Below are 22,061 nucleotides of genomic sequence, written 5' to 3'. Positions count from 1 at the left end.
ATCTGCTATCTTCAAACCTCAGATAAAGCAGACGTATTGGAAGGATTCACCCTCTGTACTGAGAGGGATTTGGGGAGAGAAAGCTCTGTACTGAGAGAGTTTCGGGGGGGGGGGGGGTGAATCCTTACAGGGTTGGATTTGGGGGGAATCTGTACTGAGGAGATTTGTATTAGGATTTGCACTCCGTGTGTTACTCCTGAACCCTGCAATTTGTGGCTTTTGCACTCCTAACCCCTGCGCTCTGTGTATTACACACTCCTGATCTCTGCACTCTTGACTTGCACACAGTGCCCATCTCTTTCAATATGTACCTCTTGTTCCAAAAGTCTGTAATCAATAACTTCAGGGCATGTTAAAAATAGAGGCGCGCTTTTGTAGGTGTGGCTACAAATGGGGGTGTGCTTACATGTGGGTATGGTCGGCAGGCTGTCCTTTGATTTTATTTAGAAAACCTGGTAATTTTATATTACAATGTCATGCTCTTTACTCTGCCAAGACTACAATGTTGGCAGCCTCTAGATAGAAGATTATATGTATATATATATATCACACACACACACACACCACAGTATCTGACAAAGGTGAGTACACCCCTCACATTTTTGTAAATATTTTATTATATCTTTTCATGTTAAATTAGACTTTGCTACAATGTAAAGTAGTGAGTGTACAGCTTGTATAACAGTGTGAATTTGCTGTCCCCTCAAAATAACTCAACACACCGCCATTAATGTCTTAACCACTGGCAACAAAATGAGTACACCCTAAGTGAAAATGTCCAAATTGGGCCCAAAGTGCAATATTTTGTGTAGCCACCAATATTCTCCAGCATTGCCTTAACCCTCTTGGGCATAGAGTTCACCAGAGCTTCACAGTTTGCCACTGGAGATCTCTTCCACTCCTCCATGATGACATCACAGAGCTGGTAGATGTTAGAGACCTTGCGCTCCTCCACTCCATTTGAGGATGCCCCACAGATGCTCAATAGGGTATAGGTTTGGAGACATGCCTGGCCAGTCCATCACCTTTACCCTCAGCTTCTTTAGCAAGGCAGTGGTCGTCTGAGGTGTGTTTGGGGGTCGTTATGTTGGAATACTACCCTTGCAGCCCAGTCTCCGAAGGGAGGGGATCATGCTCTGCTTCAGTATGTCTCAGTACATGTTGGCATTCATGGTTCCCTCAATGAAGTGTAGCTCCCCAGTGCCAGCAGCACCCATGCAGCCCCAGACCATGACACTCCCACCATCATGCTTGACTGTAGGCAAGACACGCTTGTCTTTGTACTCCTCACCTGGTTGCTGCTACACAAGCTTGACACCATCTGAACCAAATACGTTTATTTTGGTCTCATCAGACCACAAGACATGGTTCCAGTAATCCATGTTCTTAGTCTGCTTGTCTTCAACAAACTGTCTGCGGGCTTTCTTGTGCATCGTATTTAGTAGAGGCTTCCTTCTGGGACGACAGCCATGCAGACCAATTTGATGCAGTGTGCGGCATATGGTCTGAGCACTGACAGGCTGATCCCCCCACCCCTTCAGCCTCTGCAGCAATGCTGGCAGCGCTTATATGTCTATTTCCCAAAGACAACCTCTGGATAGGAGGATGTGCACTCAACTCCTTTGGTGGACCATGGCAAGGCCTGTTCTGAGTGGAACCTGTCCTGTTTAAACTGCTGTATGGTCTTGGCCACCATGCTGCAGCTCAGTTTTAGGGTCTTGGCAATCTTCTTATAGCCTAGGCCATCTTTATGTAGAGCAACAATTCTTTTTTTCAGATCCTTAGAGAGTTCTTTGCCATGAGATGCCATGTTGAACTTCCAGTGACCAGTATGAGAGAGTGAGAGCGATAACACCAAGTTTAACACACCTGCTCCCCATTCACACCTGAGACCTTGTAACACTGAGTCACATGACACCGGGGAGGGAAAATGGCTATTCAAGCCCATTTAGACATTTTCACCTAGGGGTGTACTCACTTTTGTTGCCAGCGGTTTAGACATTACTGGCTGTGTGTTGAGTTATTTTGAGGGGACAGCAAATTTACACTGTTATACAAGCTTTATACTCACTACTTTACATTGTAGCAAAGTGTCATTTCTTCAGTGTTGTCACATGAAAAGATATAATAAAATATTTACAAAAATGTGAGGGGTGTACTCACTTTTGTGAGATACTGTATATAAAATCTATATAACTGTAGCTTAACTCACTTTTTTTTAGAAATCGGAGTAAAAAATATACCCTCTGGAGCACTTTGCTACCTGACCATTAACAGTCCACATTCACCTGTACTAGCCAATTCACTAAGATTAGCACACTTTAAAGAGGAAAAAATAAATTACAGTTTAAAAAATAAGCCATAATCCCATAAAACAGATATTATCAACAAACTGATCGGTATGTTCTGTATTTGCCATCTATTTTATTTGGTTTTCTTCAAATGGCTGAACTTTATCAGTAATCTACAATGGGATCAGATAGAGTTCACTGCTCAACCACATTAAAAAAAAAATGTTATATTGACAGCAAATCCACGTTTAGCCAAGCGAAAGACTGGATCCTTGAACAACCAGCAAGCGGGTTTTGCAAGCTTAAAAACAAAAAACGAAATCTATAGTCTGACCCCCATCAAGTATATTATAGGAAAAAAGGAAATGCTTAAACTGCCCTGGATTAATGTACATGTTGCATACAGAAAAATGTTAGAAAGTACCAAATAGTTGTATGACCTCAAATTAAAGAGGGTATTTCAACTTTTTTTTTTTTTTTTTTAGAACTTTAGCTCATTGCAATCCCCTCTCCCTTTCCCATATTAAAACTATTTTAGTATTTTTTACTTTTCTCAATACCTTTATTAAACGTTTCTACTGTCCTACCTCTCCTTCCCTGCCTCATCAGTTGGACAACTGTCAAAGGGCAGAAAAACTGGCTCACAATATTCCCAATACAAGATTGAAAATAGCATTAGGAGAGACGCAGGGCAGGAGGTTACTTAAGCTGCAGGCAAAATATTAGAGTACATAGATTTTTAAGTATGTATTTTTGAATTGTAATGTACTTGTATTTATTGTAATGCCTCTTTCAAGTGTATTTATTGTAATTCCTCCTTCAAGTGCATTTCCAATTTTGCAGCCACACTGGGATTACATCAACTTTATATTTGTTGCATGTTCTCATTCATATAGCATAACTTATGTTTACATTTAAAAACTGCTACTTGCCATTTAAAAATTCTGCCTAGAATTCTCTTCTATGTAATGGAGGAGGGTGTCCGTACTGTGCTGGCAGATCTCAATCATTAGTTGTAAGACCGATACAAAGAATATGTTAACCTAACATTTCATATTCTTGATATGTGCCTTCTGTACCATATACTTGTATGAAAAAGTATCCTGTACTCTTTTTATTGGTTCCTTTGTGTGAAATACTTGGTGTTCCTGACAGTCACTCTGCTTTCCTATTTAAAACTGACCATACTATGCCTGAGAGAACTGCATGGTCAGGTTTCTTGCTGTGCTGGGAACTCAGCCTGCTCTCCTCCAATGATCAGACTTGTGCTGACAACACCCCTCTCCCCCTGCACAGCCATTCAATGAGATCAGTGTGTTGCTGTTTCTCCTCCCTCACCTCTCTGAACTCCTTATGCAGCTGAGAACAGAGGGAATGTGATCAGTTATAAAAAAGAAAAAAAAGGTATTTATGTTTTTATATACATAAACAAATGTTTTGCTTTTCATTTATATTTTAAACTAAAAATGTTGTTTTACAAGGTGAGGGTTCACATATACTTTAATACTGTCTGTCCTAACAATAGGTTAAAGATCTCAAAGCAGGCATGGTGCATTGTATGTTAATGCACTAATATCAGTCTGCCCCCTTTTTACTTGTGTGAATAGGAACACATAAAATACATTTAGTGGGCATTTCTCAAATTTGACTGAAAAAGTAGAACTACACATTTATGAGATTGTCAAATTAAAGTGGAACTTTATGCCGACTAATTAAAATTGTCCCGCAGGCGGGATTTTTAATGCTGAAGAGACATGCTTTGTCTCTTCTGCATTACTACTACTTACCTGCCTGTCCGCCCTTGTGCAGTGAGCCGCGCACAAGCAGCAAATTGGAGAAATTCAGCAATACTGAATCACACTGCACATAAGCTGGAGTGACGTCATACTTGCCTGTCCAATGACTGTGGTTGGCAATCGAGACCAGGAAGCTGGCCGTCCTAAGAGGTCAGCAACTGAACTTTGCACTCGGTACATATTGCACTCCTGAGACCTGCACTCTGGGCACGGCACGGCCAAGAGACCTGCACTCTGGGCACGGCACGGCCAAGAGACCTGCACTCTGGGCACGGCACGGCCAAGAGACCTGCACTCTGGGCACGGCATTGCATGCAGGTGGCTAGACACAAATGGGTAGCAAAGTGTCGGATTGGAAAAGCAGCAGATGGAGGGAGGAGCTAGGTGGAGAGTGATGACAGGATAACAGGACGGGAGACGGAGCAGATACTGCTGCCTGACTCCCGTGCAAGCTGGCTTTTCCCGGTCTCACTTTTTCACTAGGACAGGCTGCCAATGGCTGTGGAGGGCCGGATTTAGAGAGGTAAAGCCACTCTCCACACTGTCCAAATCAGTCATGGGGGAGAAGGCACTCCTTCGGCAGCTGCAAGCACAGACTCTGCCTCCTGTTTCTCTAACTCTGTTTTCGCCGGCTCTGGTTTTCTCCTGGTCACCCTGCAACTGGCAATAGAGCACCAATCTGCTTGGTGTGGCGGGATGTGTGATAGCAGCGAGTGGTGCGGCAGGGTCACTGTGTCAGCAAGGTAGCAGGATTTTTTGCCCTCCTATTCCTGGTGCCCTAAGGCTGCCTTTTAGTAGCGCTGGGCCTGGCATTAGCATAGCTACATTTTTAGGAGGGAAATCTTCTTGGGATTAACAGGGGAAAACTTTACTCTCCCAATTAGCCCTTGTAAGAAACATATTTCTTAAAATAAACAAATGCAACATCAGCCCAACCTCCAACTGTTCTGGAATCTCCCTAGCCAGTAACGATTGTGGACTGTGACTTATTGCATATATATATGTATATATATATATATATATATATAAATAAATAGATATATGTCTGGATCTATTGATTTAATGAGAGTGGATATGCTTTTAAGCTTTTTTTACAATAAACATAGTGGTACGCACTATGAAGTATTTTCTGTGGTCCCATGTGTATGCCGAGACCCAGAAAGGTGGAAGATATTTGAAGGAGATCTGTGGAACCCAATTTCCTAAAGTGATACTAGACCTCTGATGTGATGTGTTGGTAACTGCGGAAAGAAATCTACCTAGCTTGGTTTAAAGTGATATTAGACGGCTTAGTAAATTGTGCGGTCCTAGCGGAGGAGGTGAGGGCACAGCCATTGGTGCACTAAGGTTGTGTGTTTGAAAATCTTCACAAGCATGCCGACACATTATTTTACGGTGGTTATCACATATGCACAGCACTCATTGTGTGACTCATTGGGAAATGAATATGATTAATCACTGGACTTTTCACACTATATATATTGAGAAGACAATTATTCACAATATATAGTATGTTTGCAATATTATTTTAAAATAATGGTTTTATATATAGATTTTTTTTGCTAATAGTATATTTGCATTTACCAGACGGGAAGTGAAGATTTTTTTAATTCAACCCCCAACCTGCCACAATGAATGGGTTTACCAAACTACTTCTAAGTCCTACATAGCATGTTGCTGGCTGCTATAGCATCTATGAAAAGAAACCAGGTGATGTGCTAGTAGTATAATCCAGGGATGGGGGAATCTAGAGGTATATACACAGTGAGCGGCGGGGGGTGGGGGTTTGCAAATTTGTTTAAATCCACTAAGAACTGCCTTAATACTAGCACATAGACCTTCTGCTTCTAATAGAAACATAATAGCTTTACAATGTGTTACAGGTTTTTTTACAGTATTTCCTGCCATAACTAAAACACAGAAATAGAAGTTAACCGGCAGGAAAAAAAGAGCTAATAAATTGTTTTTAATAACATAATATTTTGTAATCTGCACAGCAATGGGACGCATTTACATTTAATATTAGGCGTTTGCCAGAACTCTGATTACAAGAATGAAATAGGCCAGAAGGAATGGAACAGAGTAGTAATCCATCCAATGATGAACACAGCTCAGGACCATATGGTTAGTCTGGGATGAAATGTGCAGGGAATACAGTTGTGATTCAAACGAGAATGATGTGGCAGATTTACAAGCTGATATCTACCTTTAGTATAGTAATGTTCCATGTAAAGCTCTCCACAGCCTTAAGCATCTTCCTTTCTTTCAAACCTTCTTTAGCCCCGATGGAGTTGAGATTCTCGTGGAATTCCATGGCTGTAAAAAGTTATAATTTATATGAGAAAACGGTTGTTTTTCATGTGTCATTTCTGTAATCCCTGTAGCTTTTCCCCTCTTTTTTTTCAAGAAGTCATCCTCTTTTATCTAATCTGAACTTCATTAGGAAATAGAGAAGATTCAAGGTATTAGGAAGAAAAGCAGATTGCAGAAAAGATTTATAAACAGAAAAACGAAAAACCTAGATTGGATTTATCACATTTTCCAAAGGAGAAAAAAGTATTATAAGTTATAATGTCAAAAAATATAGGACAAAAATAGTACTTTTTTTAACCAATTTATTTACCGGAAACCTACTGCCAACCGCCCAACATACCATTATGTGGGCTCCAACGCTTCTTTTGGACTGTATTTTTTTTACATTACACAAAAAAGCAGCAAGAGGACTAATATTCCATGGTCTCTTTCCCTGTGCTGCTTTTGCTGTAATATGAAATACAGTAAACCCCCGCTCCATCGCGGTTCAGTTTTTGCGGTCCCGTTATATTGCGTTTTTTTTTGTAATGTTATTTTACTATATAAATCATTAAAAATAAAACATTTTTGTGTTTTCCATAGCTCTTGCTATGTCTCTCAGTATCTTTTATGTGTTTAAATTAGTTTCTATTGTATTAAAAGTGTGTTTAAAGACCTTAAAATGCTTTTTCACGTACAGTGACAGTAAAAAAAACATGCCTACAATGCATTTTAATAGGGTTTTTCTATTTCGCGGATTTTCACTTTTCGCGGCTGGGTCCGGAGCGTAACCCCCGCAATGGAGGGGGTTTTACTGTACAGTTAAAACGCAGAAGCTCTTTGGGTCAGAGTTTCTGAGCTGTCCTGTTCAGACCTTGCCATCACTCTATAACACTGGCTGCAAAGTGGGAAGGAGATGGTTCTGCCTTCAATATAACCATCTGTTCACCTCAGTGTTCTAATAGGAAAAGCTGCAGGCTTTGCATCCATTTACATCTGTAAGTGACTGAATATATTTCACCAACGATTAAACTCTTACTGTAAAAAAAAATACAATTCTGCAATATGGCTTCAAGCTCTATGCATACATATGGACAAAGCAGAAAGCCAATCAAATGAACAGGGAATGTGAATTCAGGAAATAATTTACTAGAATAAAAAGCAGTGTTGCCCCGGTTGCAAGCAAGAGAATATTTTTTATAGGATTTGAGAAGACTTTGCTTGCAAATGTTTTTGACACCAAATAGGCTTTGTAACTATTTTATATGATGTATACTTTTTTATGGAAACCTGTATGGATGTTTTGTATGCACTGATGAGTCTCAGTATTCTGAGCATTGACCTTCATCTGAAAAAGCAATAAAACCCTTGTGTGCCCAAACTATATTTTTTTTGAATAGAATTGGTTGCAGGGAACCACAATACGGTCACAATTGGGTTCACAGAAATTAAAAATAAAATAAAGAGTCTTATTTGCAATAGATAGGATTATTGGGCATTTCAGAATATACTAGTAATTTTGTAAATGATTAAACGTGTACAATTTATATTAATCAACACTTATACAAGTGTTTGTATCCTTAACGGTCTGTCATCCCTTTGTACTCCAATCTGTAGCAGCATGCTTGTATTGAGCAGACAAATATTTTAATGGGCTGCCCAAAGTATTCAGTGGTTGGCCTTTTCACTTCCTTTTCCATGTTTTGTGTCAGCAATTGTTGCCAGATCAGATATGCAACCTGCATGTAACATGTGGCACGTGTTTAGACAAGATCTCTAAATGTAGTGCAGATGCTAGCTGAAAAAAACAACTTTAATCTTTTCAACTTCAACTAGAAACTTTACTTATCTAATACATTAGGAATGCACTCATACTATCTTCTTTCAGGCTCATAAATATATATAATTATTAATAAAAAAAAAAACAAAAAACAAAAAAAAACATAAGTCCTACTACAACATTTAAATAGCATGGTGTGCAAAGACAAAAATCAGTGCCGTTAAAGTAAACCTTAACTAAACGACATTAGGTTTGCTATTTATTTTAAAAAAATATTTGCTTTTATGTTCTTTTTATTCTTTGTTGATTCTCAGTGCTACTTATCCCTGACAGCCTTTCTCCATCCACTTCCAGTCACCTGAATGTACAACGTAATCCAGAGATGACTGCATGGCATTTCCTAAGGGGGGGTTTTCTGATGGTGAAAACAGTGGAATATGTCTGCATAAAGAGTGCTAGAACGGGCACTTATTTCAATCAGTATATGACCACCAAGTATTGAAAATGTCTTCAGAAATTGCAATAGCAAGGTAAATCCCATCTCAGTGCAAAGCTCTCCCTCCTCTCACCCATTCATCATTTATTAAATTAATGAATACCTTATGAAGCCTTTTTTATAATTACCCAAGTCTGCTGTCTGTGTCCCTCACTGGCACTACTTCCAGAAGTGATGACCCGTGGATCCAGTGATGCAGTCTATGCCCACACTGACTTTTCACCTGTTCATGACATCATTACGTTGATCTGCATAGAACAGTGATGGGGAACCTTGAAACCCCAGATGTTTTGGAACTACATTTCCCATGATGCTCATGCACTGTGCAGTGTAGTTGAGCATCATGCAAAATGTAGTTCCAAAACCTCTGGGGTGTCAAGGTTCGCCATCACTGGCATAAAAGAGGACTTATGACCCAGCAGGTCATGTGCCCTCAGATTTAGGTATGTAAAAGAAGCTTTAGGATTTTTTTTTCTCTTATAAATTACCCACTCATTTGTTGTGGCTAAGCCTAGGGTTTAGCCTAAAACCTCATGTGAGATTTGAGTGACCGAATTTTCATAAACTTAAGTGATGCATTTGGGCATACATTGCCTGAATTCAGAATGTTTCAGGACACACAAGGCCAGTAGCCTGTATACGTCAATATCAGGCTGACATACGCTGTGGCTGTGTACACCCGTAATCACACATCTCAATGGTTACACATGTACAGGAATGGATGAGTTGCCCTGGGTGCTGTGCATGAGCCCTAAGTGGATCTAGATGGTTACGGTATATCAGTAAGCCCTTGCTGACCACAGCAGGCATTCTTCGCCAAGTCTTCACTCAATCAGCTAGGTTGGATTTTTTATGATGATCAGTTTCTCGTTTAGCGAGAGATATTCAAAGATCAATCAAAAAGTTGTTTGACAGATGTATGAATGGGCGTTTTTGAGTGTTTTTCGGCTCCAAAAACGCTAAAAAAAACCGTTCCAAAATGCCCAACAAGTAAAACCCCATTAATTTAAATGGCCCCTGTTCACATCTGAGCATTTTGCAAAACGCCTGTAGCTGAAAAAAGTACATGAGCTTCTTTTTGGGCTGATTACCAGCGTTTTTGATAGATGTCAATGCCTGCCTCAAAAAACGCCTGAAAATCGCGGCAAAAATCGTGGTAAAACGATACGCTCAAGTGTGAATGCAGCCTTAGTGTGCTTACATTGTACTATAAGGCTTCTGTAATTGTTAAGACGGATTTAGGAAACAGTTACCAATGGGTGAAAAAATATCTAAAATGGAACTTTCGATAAAAGTAAACTGCGATATGTTCAGTTTTCCTAGTGATGGACTGTGCAGCCCACACGCAGTGTTTTTGATTTTCACTGCCACGTAGGTGGGCTCTGCAAAGGGTCTGCCATTATTCTCTATGAGCTAGCCTGGGTAAGGCCATATCTGGGCACTCATTGTAAATTCAGCTGCAAGTCAAGCTGCCATTATATGATAATCTGTTCAACGAGTTGGAAAATCTCTGCGTGTCATAACATGTTGTGTCAATGATGGGAACCCCTCGTTAACACCTCCTTGGGTAGGCTTAAATAGCCTGATATTCACATAAGCTAGGCGATTGAACTGGGTGGGTCCAGAACTGCTTACAGCAGACCACTAATATTGTTTAGAGTTATGCCCATTTTACTTTTTGTAGCTTGCTTCATGACCTTCAATAAGTGGGCTCACAAGCTGTTATCCATGTTGTAGGCAATGGCGTACCGTAACAAAATTACAGGGCCGGAAACGGTGTAACTGCTGAAAAGACACTACAGTCTATGGAGAGAAGAAAGTCACGAATAATGCAGAAAATGGTGTTAAGAGTCGGATTAGATTATCTAAATCTTGTTTGTTTTCAATGTTGCCTTGGTCTGATCCTATTTTACAAAAAAATGCATGGACAATACAACTGCATACTCTCTGTTTACTTCTATAATCAAGCTCAGACACACTTTCAAATAACAATACAAGTTAGAATTGTATATTCATCCTGTATAGACCCCTATAATTTAAGTAGAACATTTTTCTTATTTCCAGTAAAGTGGGGACCTCGCTCATGTTTCTAATGTTTTGTGCCTTCTTTGGTAGAGTAAACCATAAATATTGCACAGAGCAAATTCGAAATATTTACAATGAAAATGAATGAACTAAAGGGTCAACATTTCTGTAAACACATGTAAAATCAATATTAAGGCCTCATGCACACAGGGCATTTTTGCAGCTGCTTTTAGGAGTGTCAGACATTTTTTTTTGCAGCTTAAAAACGCCCTTCCGTATTATTTTATGGCCTCATGCACACACAGACATGTTGAAGCTGTAAGTGGCATAGGCTTTCAAGCTGCAAAAAAAAAAAAAAAACCCAGGGCCAGCGTGTTCTGAGGACCGGCGTTACAGCTGTTATAACGTCTGACGCTGCTAAAGGCTGCTAAACGTTGCTTAATGCCACATCCAGCATTAAGCCATGTCATGTTTTTTTTTATGTGAAAATCAATGGTTCCCTTTGGGAGTCAATTGATTTGAATGGAAGTCGCATCCAAGTTGGATCATGATGATCCGCCCTGTGGTGCGACTTGCGCTCTGGGGATCTTGAGGGGGAACTCCATGCCAAAATGGAAAAAAAACATCGTGGGGGGGTCGCCCCCCAGGCCCTACGTGTCTGGTATAGATTTTGAGGGGAACACCATGCACAAAAAAATGGGGACGAGCTAGTAGCCCAACCTCCCTTCTGGACCATACAAGGCCACACGCCCTCAACATGGGGAGGTGGGTGCTTTGGGGCGGGGGGGGCTCTGCATCCCCCCACCCCAAAGCACCTTGTCCCCATGTTGATGGGGACAAGGGCCTCTTCCCAACAACCCTGGGCTGTGGTTGCCTGCTGGCAGGTGACTTATCGGAATCTGGACACCCCCTGTAACAAGGAGGCCCCCCAGATCCCAGACCCCCCCCCATGTGAATGAGTATGGGGTACACTGAACCCCTACCCATTCACCCCAAAAAAAGGCAGTGTAGTGTAAATAAGGACAAGAGACAGTTTTGAGAAGTCCTTTATTAAAAATCTTTCTCCAATCTTTTCTCTCTGGTCGTCTTCCTCAGATCTTCTCCCTCTTGTCTTCTCCACTGCCAACCTGGTCCTCTACCGACGATGTCTCCTGTGATTATGCTGGCTCCGCTCTTTGCGGCTTTTTATATAGCGGTGGGGTGTGGTCACCCGGTGAAGTCACCTGGAGACCCCACCCCCTTGTGTTGTCATGCATCATCAGGTTCCCCAGCTCCCCCCCCCCCCACTGAGCCCTCACTGAGCTCAGCGGTGAGAACTGTCTCAGAGACAAGCCTCCCTGTTTACATTGTGAAGGCTGTGATTGGACACAGCTGTCACATGATCGGTAGGGCCAATCACAGCGCCCATATCCCAATCTCGTCCTGACTGTGTCCTGTGATTGGGTACGTCAACTAAGAACGATGGCGCTCCCACCCGGTCGTTTATATACAGTGGCAGGGTGGGAGGAGGTTAAAGTTGAACTTCACTCTCTGAATCGATATGGACAATTTCTAATCATAATGCAGCTAGCATTAGTAAATAAATTGGAAAGTATTTCATATTTACTTGTTTTACACTTTATTTTTTTGCAATTTTTCCGTTACTTTCTGGTTTCCATGCCTAGGTAAATGTGTATGCTTTTCTCAGCCAATCATACTAGTTGCTGAGTATGCTGGGAAAGGGTATTTATTTGGATGAAGTCAGGTGATCTGTGTCCTTTTCCACCCAGACCCTTTTTTCTGGGTGGGTGTGTGAGGAACAGCTATTGCTGGGTAGGCCTGAAGCCTGAGGCCTAACCATGTGCTCAGGGCTCTGTAGGGGAGAGCCTGCACACTGCCTGGAAGCATGAAGGAAAAGATGGAGACCTGAGATAGAGTACCAGAAGTGACTCTGCCATGAACAGGGGAACCATGGAGAGCCTATGAAAGCATCAAGACGGAATCATCCACAGAGTTCCTGCACCTTCCGTAAGTTGAATATCTTTGCTACAGGAGACAGCTTATGCTACAAAGTACAGATTGCTGATTTCAGCTTAAAGGCTCTTTTTCTGTACTACTGTCTAGCTTCTCTACATTTTTGTCTAAGGAGTCTGCCAATCTGCTGTTTTGACTAAGGGTGTCCTGTGCCCTACCCCTCTCTCCCACATTGTTCCTATTGTGAGAAATAAACTTCTCTTTGTTCAAGCATAAAAAGTGAAAATTTCAGCCCTCCCTGTCTCTGAGGGTCACCACCAGGCCTCTGGAAGGGGGCGTTACACAAAAATGAATGAAATAGCGTTTTTGGTTTGTGGTGCACAGATGCAGTGCATTTCCACTATAAATGCACCTTGAAGGTTTTGAGGCTACATGGAAAAAAGGGTTAAAGGCAAAAATTGAATTATTTGGCCTCAATGACAAACGATATGTCTGGCCCGAAATCCAATACAGCTCACCAACCAAAGATCACCATTTGTACAGTAAGGCATTGAGGTGGTAACATCCTGTTATGGGGTGCTTCTTTGCAGCCGGGACTGGAGCACTTGTCAGGATAGAAGAAAAATGGATGGGGCAAAACACCAATAAATTCTTAGGCTACATGTACATGGGACGTTTTAAAAAGTCCCTTGAATGCTGGAATTTAAAGGACGTTTAAAACGTCCGTTATATCGCGTTTGCAGCCGCGTTTAGCAGGCGTTTGCGCTCAGAACCGTTTCTAGAGGTCAAAAAATCATTCCCCTTTAAAATGGAAAAACGCGAGCGCTAAACGCGGGTGAACGCGTTCGGTCGCGTTTTTGCGTTTGAAACGCCGGTAAACACACGTTCTGAACATCCTGAACGCAAATAATTGCTTTCTAAAAAACGACACTGAACTCAACTGCCTCTAAAATCATTGTAAACGACCCAGTGTACATGGACAGATAAGATAACATTGAGGTGGGTTCAGGGGCTTCTGAAAAAAACGCCCAACTGCTCAAAAACGGTCGTTTACAAGTTGCAGTATACATGAGGCCTTAGGGAAAATCTGCTGCCCTCTGTCAGAAAGTTGTCAATGTGAAGAAGGTTTACCTTCCAACATGACAATGAAGCAAAGCACACAGCAAAAATGACCACACAGTGGTTGAAGGAGAAAAAGATGTCCTCGTATGGGCTAGTCAGAGTCCAGAGTTAAACACCATTGACAATCAGTGGAATGACAGTCCACAAACGGTCACCATCAATTTAACTGAACTTTAGCAGTTCTGCAAAGATTATTGGACAAATATTGCAGTCTAGATGTGCAATGTTAGTAGAGACATATCCAAACAGACTAAAGGCTGTAATTAAGGCAAAATACTGACATAAGGGGGTGATCCTTTTTCCAACTCTTTCTTTTTTTCTGACATGTTGGTGTCATTTCTTTCACTTGGATGTTATAAGTTGCACTAATAAATATAGCTGGATAAAACAAAAACTGTCTTAATTTCAGGCTGCAAAGCAACAAAATGTGATTTATTTTTTTTTTAAAGTGGGTGATTATTTTCTATACCCACTGTATATACACTATACTGTCAAAAGTATTGGGACACCTGCCTTTACACGCACTTTAATGGCATCCCATTCTTAGTCCGTAGGGTTCAATATTGAATTAGCCAAACCTTTGCAGCTATAACAGCTTTAAATCTTCTGGGAAGGCTATCCACAAGGTTTAGGAGGGTATCTATGGGAATGTTTGACCATTATTCCAGAAGAGCATTTGTGGGGTCAGGCACTGATGTTAGGCAAGAAGGCCTGCCTCGCAGTCTCCATTTTAATTCATCCCAAAGGTGTTCTATCAGGTTGAGGCCAGGACTCTGTGCGCACCGGTCAAGTTCCTCCACCCCAAACTCGATCATCCATGTCTTCATGGACCAGACATTAATGGCTGTGTGTTGAGTTATATTGGAGGGGACAGCAAATTTACACTGTTATACAATATGTACACTCACTACTTTATATTGTAGAAAAGTGCCATTTCTTCAGTGTTGTCACATAAAAAGATATAAAATATTTACAAAAAAAATGTGAGGGATGTACTCACTTTTGTGAGATACTGTATGTATATATATTTAATTGCATAGGTGGCTGCTCTAAACCACTCTGTTGGGCAATAATCCTCATTTAGGTGCAGCTATTCTTATCTTTGTTTAGTTATGTGTTATGCTGTATTATTATCTTTTCACTTGATAAGGATGTTTTTCTTTTAACTGATTTTAATGGCATGTTCACCTGTGACAAATGTTTGTAACTGCAAATTAGTATCTTTACAAAGATGATTGTTAATACAACTAAAATGTACATGTAAATGAACCCATAGCACACCAAAAACCTTGTGAACTCTACAGTCCAAGGTAAAGGCAATTCTTGCAGCTATCAAAAGACCATTACTCTGCGTGATCCTACTAAAAAAGAAACACTGAGAAGCCACTATTGATGAATGCAAAAATGCCCTTTGAGTTTTGCAGTCAATTGTTTTCTAATAGACATTAAAAGCTGCTGTAACCCAATTAGCACAAGTGAACTCATCATTTCAGATGGAATTAAATAGTGTAAAGTGTTTTTTTCACCTTTTGAATCACATTCAATTCTACTATTATAACAATCTGTTCATCAAAGAGAAAAAAAAGGGTTTTTTCAAACAACAGAACAGAAATGTAGCAGCCTAGATTTAGTCATCGGTATATAAAAAAAAAAGAAGGAACTCGACTGTTTTTCAGCAATGGCCAACTATTTGGTTGACCAGATTCACGAACAAGGCCATCCTGTCTGAAATTAATTGTTACCGAGTTATTTTTGCTCTATGAGACAACCTTGAAAAGCTGTATATGGGACAACGTCCATGGTTATCAGTTTCTACTCTGGTAAACATTTTAGGTAAGAGGAAAGGATTGATTAATCAATTATGAATCTTCTAAACGAAATAGCATATTGGAGTTATTTGGGGGACACTTGTAGCGCTTGTTAAGCGGTCTCTTTTCGTTAGTAAATAAAGTCTAGTTGATGTGCGATTCTGCCATGTCATTCACATGTAATCTTTATCCTCCATTTATCAGCCACAGCTCCTCCAATTATTCTCAGTTCAGAATAATATGGATCCCAAAGGCATCTTCAATTCAGCTCTAATCACCCTTATCACTTGCCAGCCTCATTTCAAACATCAAACCACAACATCCAGATATGTAGAAGAATACGCATTAAACTGACAGTATAAGCTGTGTTAAATTCTCTAGATAACAACATATTATAGACAAAGTAGTAAAACACGCAGACGGGATTGTATTCTTGATGCCTACAGCAGGAAACATAACTATAGCAAATAAAAGTATGAAACCTGAATTGAAAAAAATATTGGGGTGGATTTACAAAAACTGAAGAATATAAAACCTAGTGCAGCTGTGCATGGTAGCCAATTAGCTTCTAACTTCAGCTTGTTCAGTTGAGCTTTTTCAAAAAAACAAAACTGGAAGCTAATTGGTTTCTATGCAGAGCTGTACCAGGTTTGGCACTCTCTGGTTTTAGTAAATCAACACCAGTATGTTTTTCATTTCAGGCTTCACACTTTTATTCCATATAGTTATGTTTCCTGCTGTAGGCATTGAGAATATAATCCTGTCTGCATGGTTTACTACTTTGTCTATATGTTGTCTAGAGAATTTAAAACCGCTTATACTGTCAGTTTAATGCATATTCTGTTTTAGTAAATCAACCCCATAGAGTAGGCATTGAAAACAAAACGTACATGTTGCTGCATTGAAAGATCCCCTTTGCACCCAACAAGGGCGGACATCTCATCTCTTGAAATACAGACAGGCAGGCACCGGGTTCTACAAGCCAAACATGGAATCCCATGCTACACAAGAATCCTACTGAAGAACTAACAAATGTATATCCAGATTTAGACAATAAGCTCATCAAACTGTCAGAAACAGGAAAGATGGACTTCTATATAGGGCAAGATCAACTAGCTGGAAAAATGTGACATTCCAAATGAAGCAGTTTGTCAGGTTCCATCTTATTCAAAAGCTAAATTATGAATGGGCTAACCATTTAGGAATATAAAATACAAGGCACCAACCAAGCGTGAAGTTTCTTTCCCGTTATCCATTATTACCTTTCCCTCGCCCATTTGAACATTTTCTTTGTCAATTTCCTTAAAAACATTGCCTAAAAGTCTATCCTTGAGTTGACTTTTCTCTATCGTGAAAAGACTGGTATTTGTACTGAGGATTTAAAAGGTGTCTATTTTTCAAAGCGTGAATTTGATGTACTTATATCTTGGCATTTGGACCTTCTGCTGTTACCTTCTATTCTGGTAAAATCCAATTCTCATAGTTTCCCAAGACAGTAGTAGATACCCCCTCAGTTTCTTATTTAACCACATACTACCCGCCCACCGTCAAGTGATGGCAGAGCGGTGTAGCTATTGTTCTGGGATGTCGTCATGTGAAGGCGCACCAGAACATCGTCTCTCTCCCGGGGGGCGCGCAGAGTGGCGATCGTAGACACCAGTGGCGTCGGGAGGGGGGGGGGTTCACAGGGGCTATAGCCCCAAGTGGGCCCCCAAAAAGCCCCGGGTCTCATGTGGAATCATTATAATTATTAGCCCCGAGTGTCTCGCTGTCCAGTATGATCCTCCTCCTCTCTCTGCTGGGCCTCTACTGCCTGGCCTGCCGCCGCCACACTGGTTGCTAGTATGGGCTGCCGAATGGCGTCTAGCAACCAGTGATGTCACTCGTCATATGACAGCAGGAGAGGCTCCCAGGCAGCGTTCAGAGCAGAGGAGGATTTCAAATGCCTCCGCGCCAAGAATTGGCTCCACCTCCACTCACCTCCCTCTTCTCCGGGTGGCAGTGCAGCTCAAGCTCAGAGCCTAGGGAATAGCGACAGGCAGCCAGGTGCAGGGGCAGACTGACCTTTTGGGCAGTGCCCGAGGCCAGTAGGGGGCCCCGCAGTGTTGTCATACTGCTAAAAATACTGTAGCTTTAGTAGTGATTTGTGTCCCAACTCCTGCTGCTGCTTCCCACCTGTGTGCAAACACTGGTGCGTGCAGAGCAGACCTGGCAGGATAGAACTGGCTGCTGTCCGGAGTCCAGTCCCCTGTCATGACTTTTAATCTTCAGTCTGCTGCCCTTTGCTGATAAGAGGACAGCTGTAACAATCACCACATTCCTGGGATGAGACACAGGAAGACTGTCTAGGAAGACTGTCTTCTTTCAGGTGGGGTGAACTGCTCGTTAGGGGAAGGGGGGGGGGGGAAGGCTCCCTAACATGAAGACAGATAGCCAACCAGCCTGTCATCAAGTAACACATCCAGGGGAGCAATCTAAAATATCTTCCCCCACTCACCTGAACATGTAATACAGCCCAGGGATGCAACAAAAAGAAATATCTCCTAGCAGTCACCCCGGTATATAAAACTGGCAGGGGTGTGTAAATATGTGTAAATATGTTCTTCCAGTCACCAACTAGTATTACCCCCCCCCCCCCAGTCACCCTAATATAAAGAACACCTGGGGTGTGACCTGTAATACCTTCCTCCCGTTATCCCGACATATAAACAGTCTGGGGTGCTGATTTTCCCCATTTATCTCCTTATATACACCGCCATATCTTCCCTCCAGTTAGAAAGATGGTGGGGGTGGGGCAGGATATCTTCCCCAAATATTCCATATTTTCAAAGCCCAGCAGTGCACCCTGATATCTCTTCCCCCATGTATCCTATGTGCGTTATTAATTCTTATAACTGGGAGATGAATGGCCTTAGTCATAGAAAATAATCTTTCTGCTTATTAGCCAGTGGGGGGGGGGGCATTAGATTGTAAGCTCCTCTGGTACAGAGACTGCTGTGACTGGCTCAGTGATCTCTGTACAGCACTGCGGTATATGTCAGAGCTATATAAATGTCTAATAATAATAGTGTGTGACTGTGGGGGGACATTAGAGTGTAAGCTCCTCTGGTACAGAGACTGATGTGACTGGCTCAGTGCTCTCTGTACAGCACTATGGTATATGTCAGAGCTATACAAATAAGTATTACTGATAATAATGTGTGACTATGAGAGGACATTAGTGTAAGCTCCTCTCATGCAGTGTACAGTGCTATGGATTATGTTGGTGACTCGTGTGTATTGGTCGTCTGTATTGGTGTCATAATGGGTTCATACAACATTTTATGGTGGAGCATTAGGCAGGGGGGGGCATTGAGTGGAGCTTGGGCGGGACTTACTTTAAAATGTGGGAGGGGTTATCAAATTTACCTTCGGGCTGAAGCCCCTGGTCTTTTTCTCACCTAGCAATGCCCCTGGTGGCCATGCCATGTTGCTAGGACATGGCACGACCCCGATCTCGGTAAAGAGTCAATGACATGACTCTTTACCCATGTGATCGGCTGTGTCCAATCACAGCCGGTCACATGTGAATGAGGAAGTGCCGTTATTCGGCTCTTCTCGCCTCACACTGTCAGAGTGTGAGGCGAGGAGAGCCAATCAGCGACTCCTCCTCATAGGGGAGACAAGGAAAGGTAATCAGGGCACTGATCATCAGTGCCCTGATTACAGAACATGTAAATAAAGTGCCAATTACTGCCCACCATCAGTGCCCGCCATCAATGCCCATAGTGCTGCCAGTCAGTGCCCATCAGTGCCTGCTCATTTGGGCACTGACTGGCAGCACTATGGACACCGATTGTGGGCACTGATGGTGCTGCCCATCAGTGTCCATCAGTCTCTCCCATCAGTGCCACCTGTCAATGCCCATCAGTGCCACCCGTCAGTGCCCATCAGTGCCACCTATCAGTGCGGCATATTAGTACCTCCTTATCAGGGCCCATAAGTGCCACCTCATCAGTGCCCATCAGTGGAGCCTCATGAGCGCACATCAGTGAAGGAGAAAAATTCTTTATTTTCAAAATTTACTCGTAAAATTTTCTGTCGTTTTTTTTTTTTTTTGTAAGAAATAAAAAACCCAGCGGTGATTACAACCAAAAGAAAGCTCTATTTGTGTGAAAAAAATGATAAAAATTTCATATGGGTTCAGTGTAGCATGACCACGCAATTATTCAAAATGTGAGAGCGCTGAAAGCTGAAAATCGGCCTGGGCAGGAAGGGGGTGAAAGTGCACTGTAGGCAAGTGGTTAACAGACATAAAAAATAAAACCTTAATTTCATCAAATAGCAACTATTGTATTTGTTGAGAAAGCCAACCTTAAGGTAAGGTATTGGCATTGCCTAAGAAATACAACTGACTAATTTTTCTAAAACAGAATAACTGTGCTAACACAATAAAAAAAGATTTTCCTAATTATTATGATTAATTATTAAAGGTTAAATCAAAAGCCAAAACTTTTTTTCCATTTTGACTACAGGTAATGGTAAAATTTCAAACATTATTTTTTGCCTTTTGTATGAAAATCATTTTTATTTTCTCTCCAGCAGACAACAGGAAACAAGAGGATATCCCTCCAAATTAAGAGATATCCCCACTTAGACAACTCTCACTAGAACAAATGCCCCCACTAAAAAATTTACCTTCATTCTATTTCTGGTGATAACCAAAATGTTTTCATTTTTCCTCCCTTTTAGTCCCGATGACAATGGTCACCAGGACACATACAGATGGTGAACTTACCTATAAGGTAAACATGATAAATGAGCTAAAATAGTTCACCATTAGGACACTGGGGAAGTAGCTGCTGAAAATTGTAGCCTTGCAGTCATATGCAAAAATCAATCATTTCAAGTAGTAATAACCATTTTCAACATGAGTTAAAGTGGTTGTAAAGGCAGAAGGTTTTTTTTTTTATCTTAACGCATTCCTTCTGTGTGCAGCAGCCCCCCTAATACTTACCTGAGCCCCATCTCTATCCAGTGATGTCCATGAGTGCCTCTCCTTTCTGACTGAGAAACAGCAGCAATGCTATTGGCTCCTGCTGCTGTCAATCAAACTCAGGTAGCCAATCAGGAGAGAGGTGGCGGGGCCAAACCACAGCTCCCTGTCTGAATTGGTACACGGAGCTGCAGCTCGGCTCAGGTGCCCCCATAGCAAGCTGCTTGCTGTGGGGGGAATCAACAGGAGGGAGGGGCCAGGAGCTCCACCCAGGGATCCGAGAAGAGGAGGATCTGGGCTGCTCTGTGCAAAAGCACTGCACAGAGGAGGGAAGTATACTATGTTTGTTACTGTACTAGAAAAAAACAGACTTTACAGACACTTTAAGTCTCGGCTATATTTTAAATAATTTTAAAGAAAATAATGATTAAAAAAAAATTATTCTTTAACCACTTGCCGACCAGTCATGTTGACTGTACTGCGGCAAAGTGGCTCGTTATCGTCTGGCGACGTAGACCTACGTCACCAGACATCCCCCTCTCTCCCGCCGGAGGCTCGCTCCCGCTTTATTCGGTTACAGCGGGAGTCGGGCCAGGGGAGGAGCGGCGGTGATCACCGCCGCTCTTCCCCAATCATCGGGGAATCGAATGTGGAGATCCGCCCGCTTGTGTAAACACAAGGGGGCGGATCTCCTAAGTGACAGACCGGGTCAGATTGCAGGGTTCAGCATAGCTGAACCTGCGATCTGTCCCTGTGTCACTCAGTCACCTCCCCCCACACACGTCAGTAAGCACCAGGCATACATTAACCCCTCCCTTTCCAATAAAAATTAACCCCTTCCCTGCCAGTGTCATTTTTACAGTAACAGTGCATATTTATAGCACTGATTACTGCAGTAATGTCACTGGTACCCCCAAAAGTGTCAAAAATGTCAGTCAAGGGTCCGATCTGTCCGCCGCAATGTCGCAGTCAGGCAAAAAAAATTGCAGATCGCCGCCATTACTCGTTAAAAAAAAAAAAAAACACCAAAAATGACAGAAATCTTTCCCTTAGTTAGTAAAACGCAATAACTTTTGCGCAAACCAATCAAAATACGCTTATTGCGATTTTTTTTTTACCAAAAATATGTAGCAGAAAACAAATTGGCCTAAAATGATAAAAAATTTAGATTTTTACATTTTTTTGGGGGGGGGATTTCATATAAAAAAATTTGAAAAATATTGTTATTTTTTCAAAATTGTTGCTCTTTTTTTGTTAAGGCTACATTCACACCTGAGCGTAGCGTTTTTTGCGCGTTTTTTACCGCGATTTTACCGCGATTTTTGCGGCGTTTTTTACCGCGATTTTACCGCGATTTTTGCCGCGATTTTTGTGCAGGCGTTTTTAGATTGAATAGAGATCAATGGAAAACGCCTGTAATCTGCCCAAAAAGAAGCTCATGTACTTTTTTGAGCGTTGGGCGTTTTGTATACAGCTTCAAAACGCTCAGATGTGAACAGGGGCCATTGAAATGAATAGGATTT

At 41.6% G+C, this 22,061-nt stretch overlaps 1 protein-coding gene across 1 annotated transcript in view; it reads right to left on the bottom strand.

Annotated features, from left to right (window-relative positions):
* PLCL2 (phospholipase C like 2) overlaps positions 1-22,061 on the bottom strand; it is a 312,705-nt gene that overhangs the window by 11,811 nt on the left and 278,833 nt on the right. The window contains exon 6 of the mRNA XM_082257834.1: positions 6,294-6,403. Within this exon, the coding sequence (XP_082113960.1) occupies positions 6,294-6,403 (110 nt within the window). The remainder of the gene's footprint in view (positions 1-6,293; positions 6,404-22,061) is intronic.

Source organism: Pelophylax lessonae (assembly GCF_965119305.1).
Source record: "Pelophylax lessonae genome assembly, chromosome: 5".
Classification (NCBI taxonomy): Eukaryota; Metazoa; Chordata; class Amphibia; order Anura; family Ranidae; genus Pelophylax; species Pelophylax lessonae.
The sequence above is the reverse complement of the archived record's forward strand: the minus strand, read 5'-3'. Positions and strand labels throughout refer to the sequence as shown.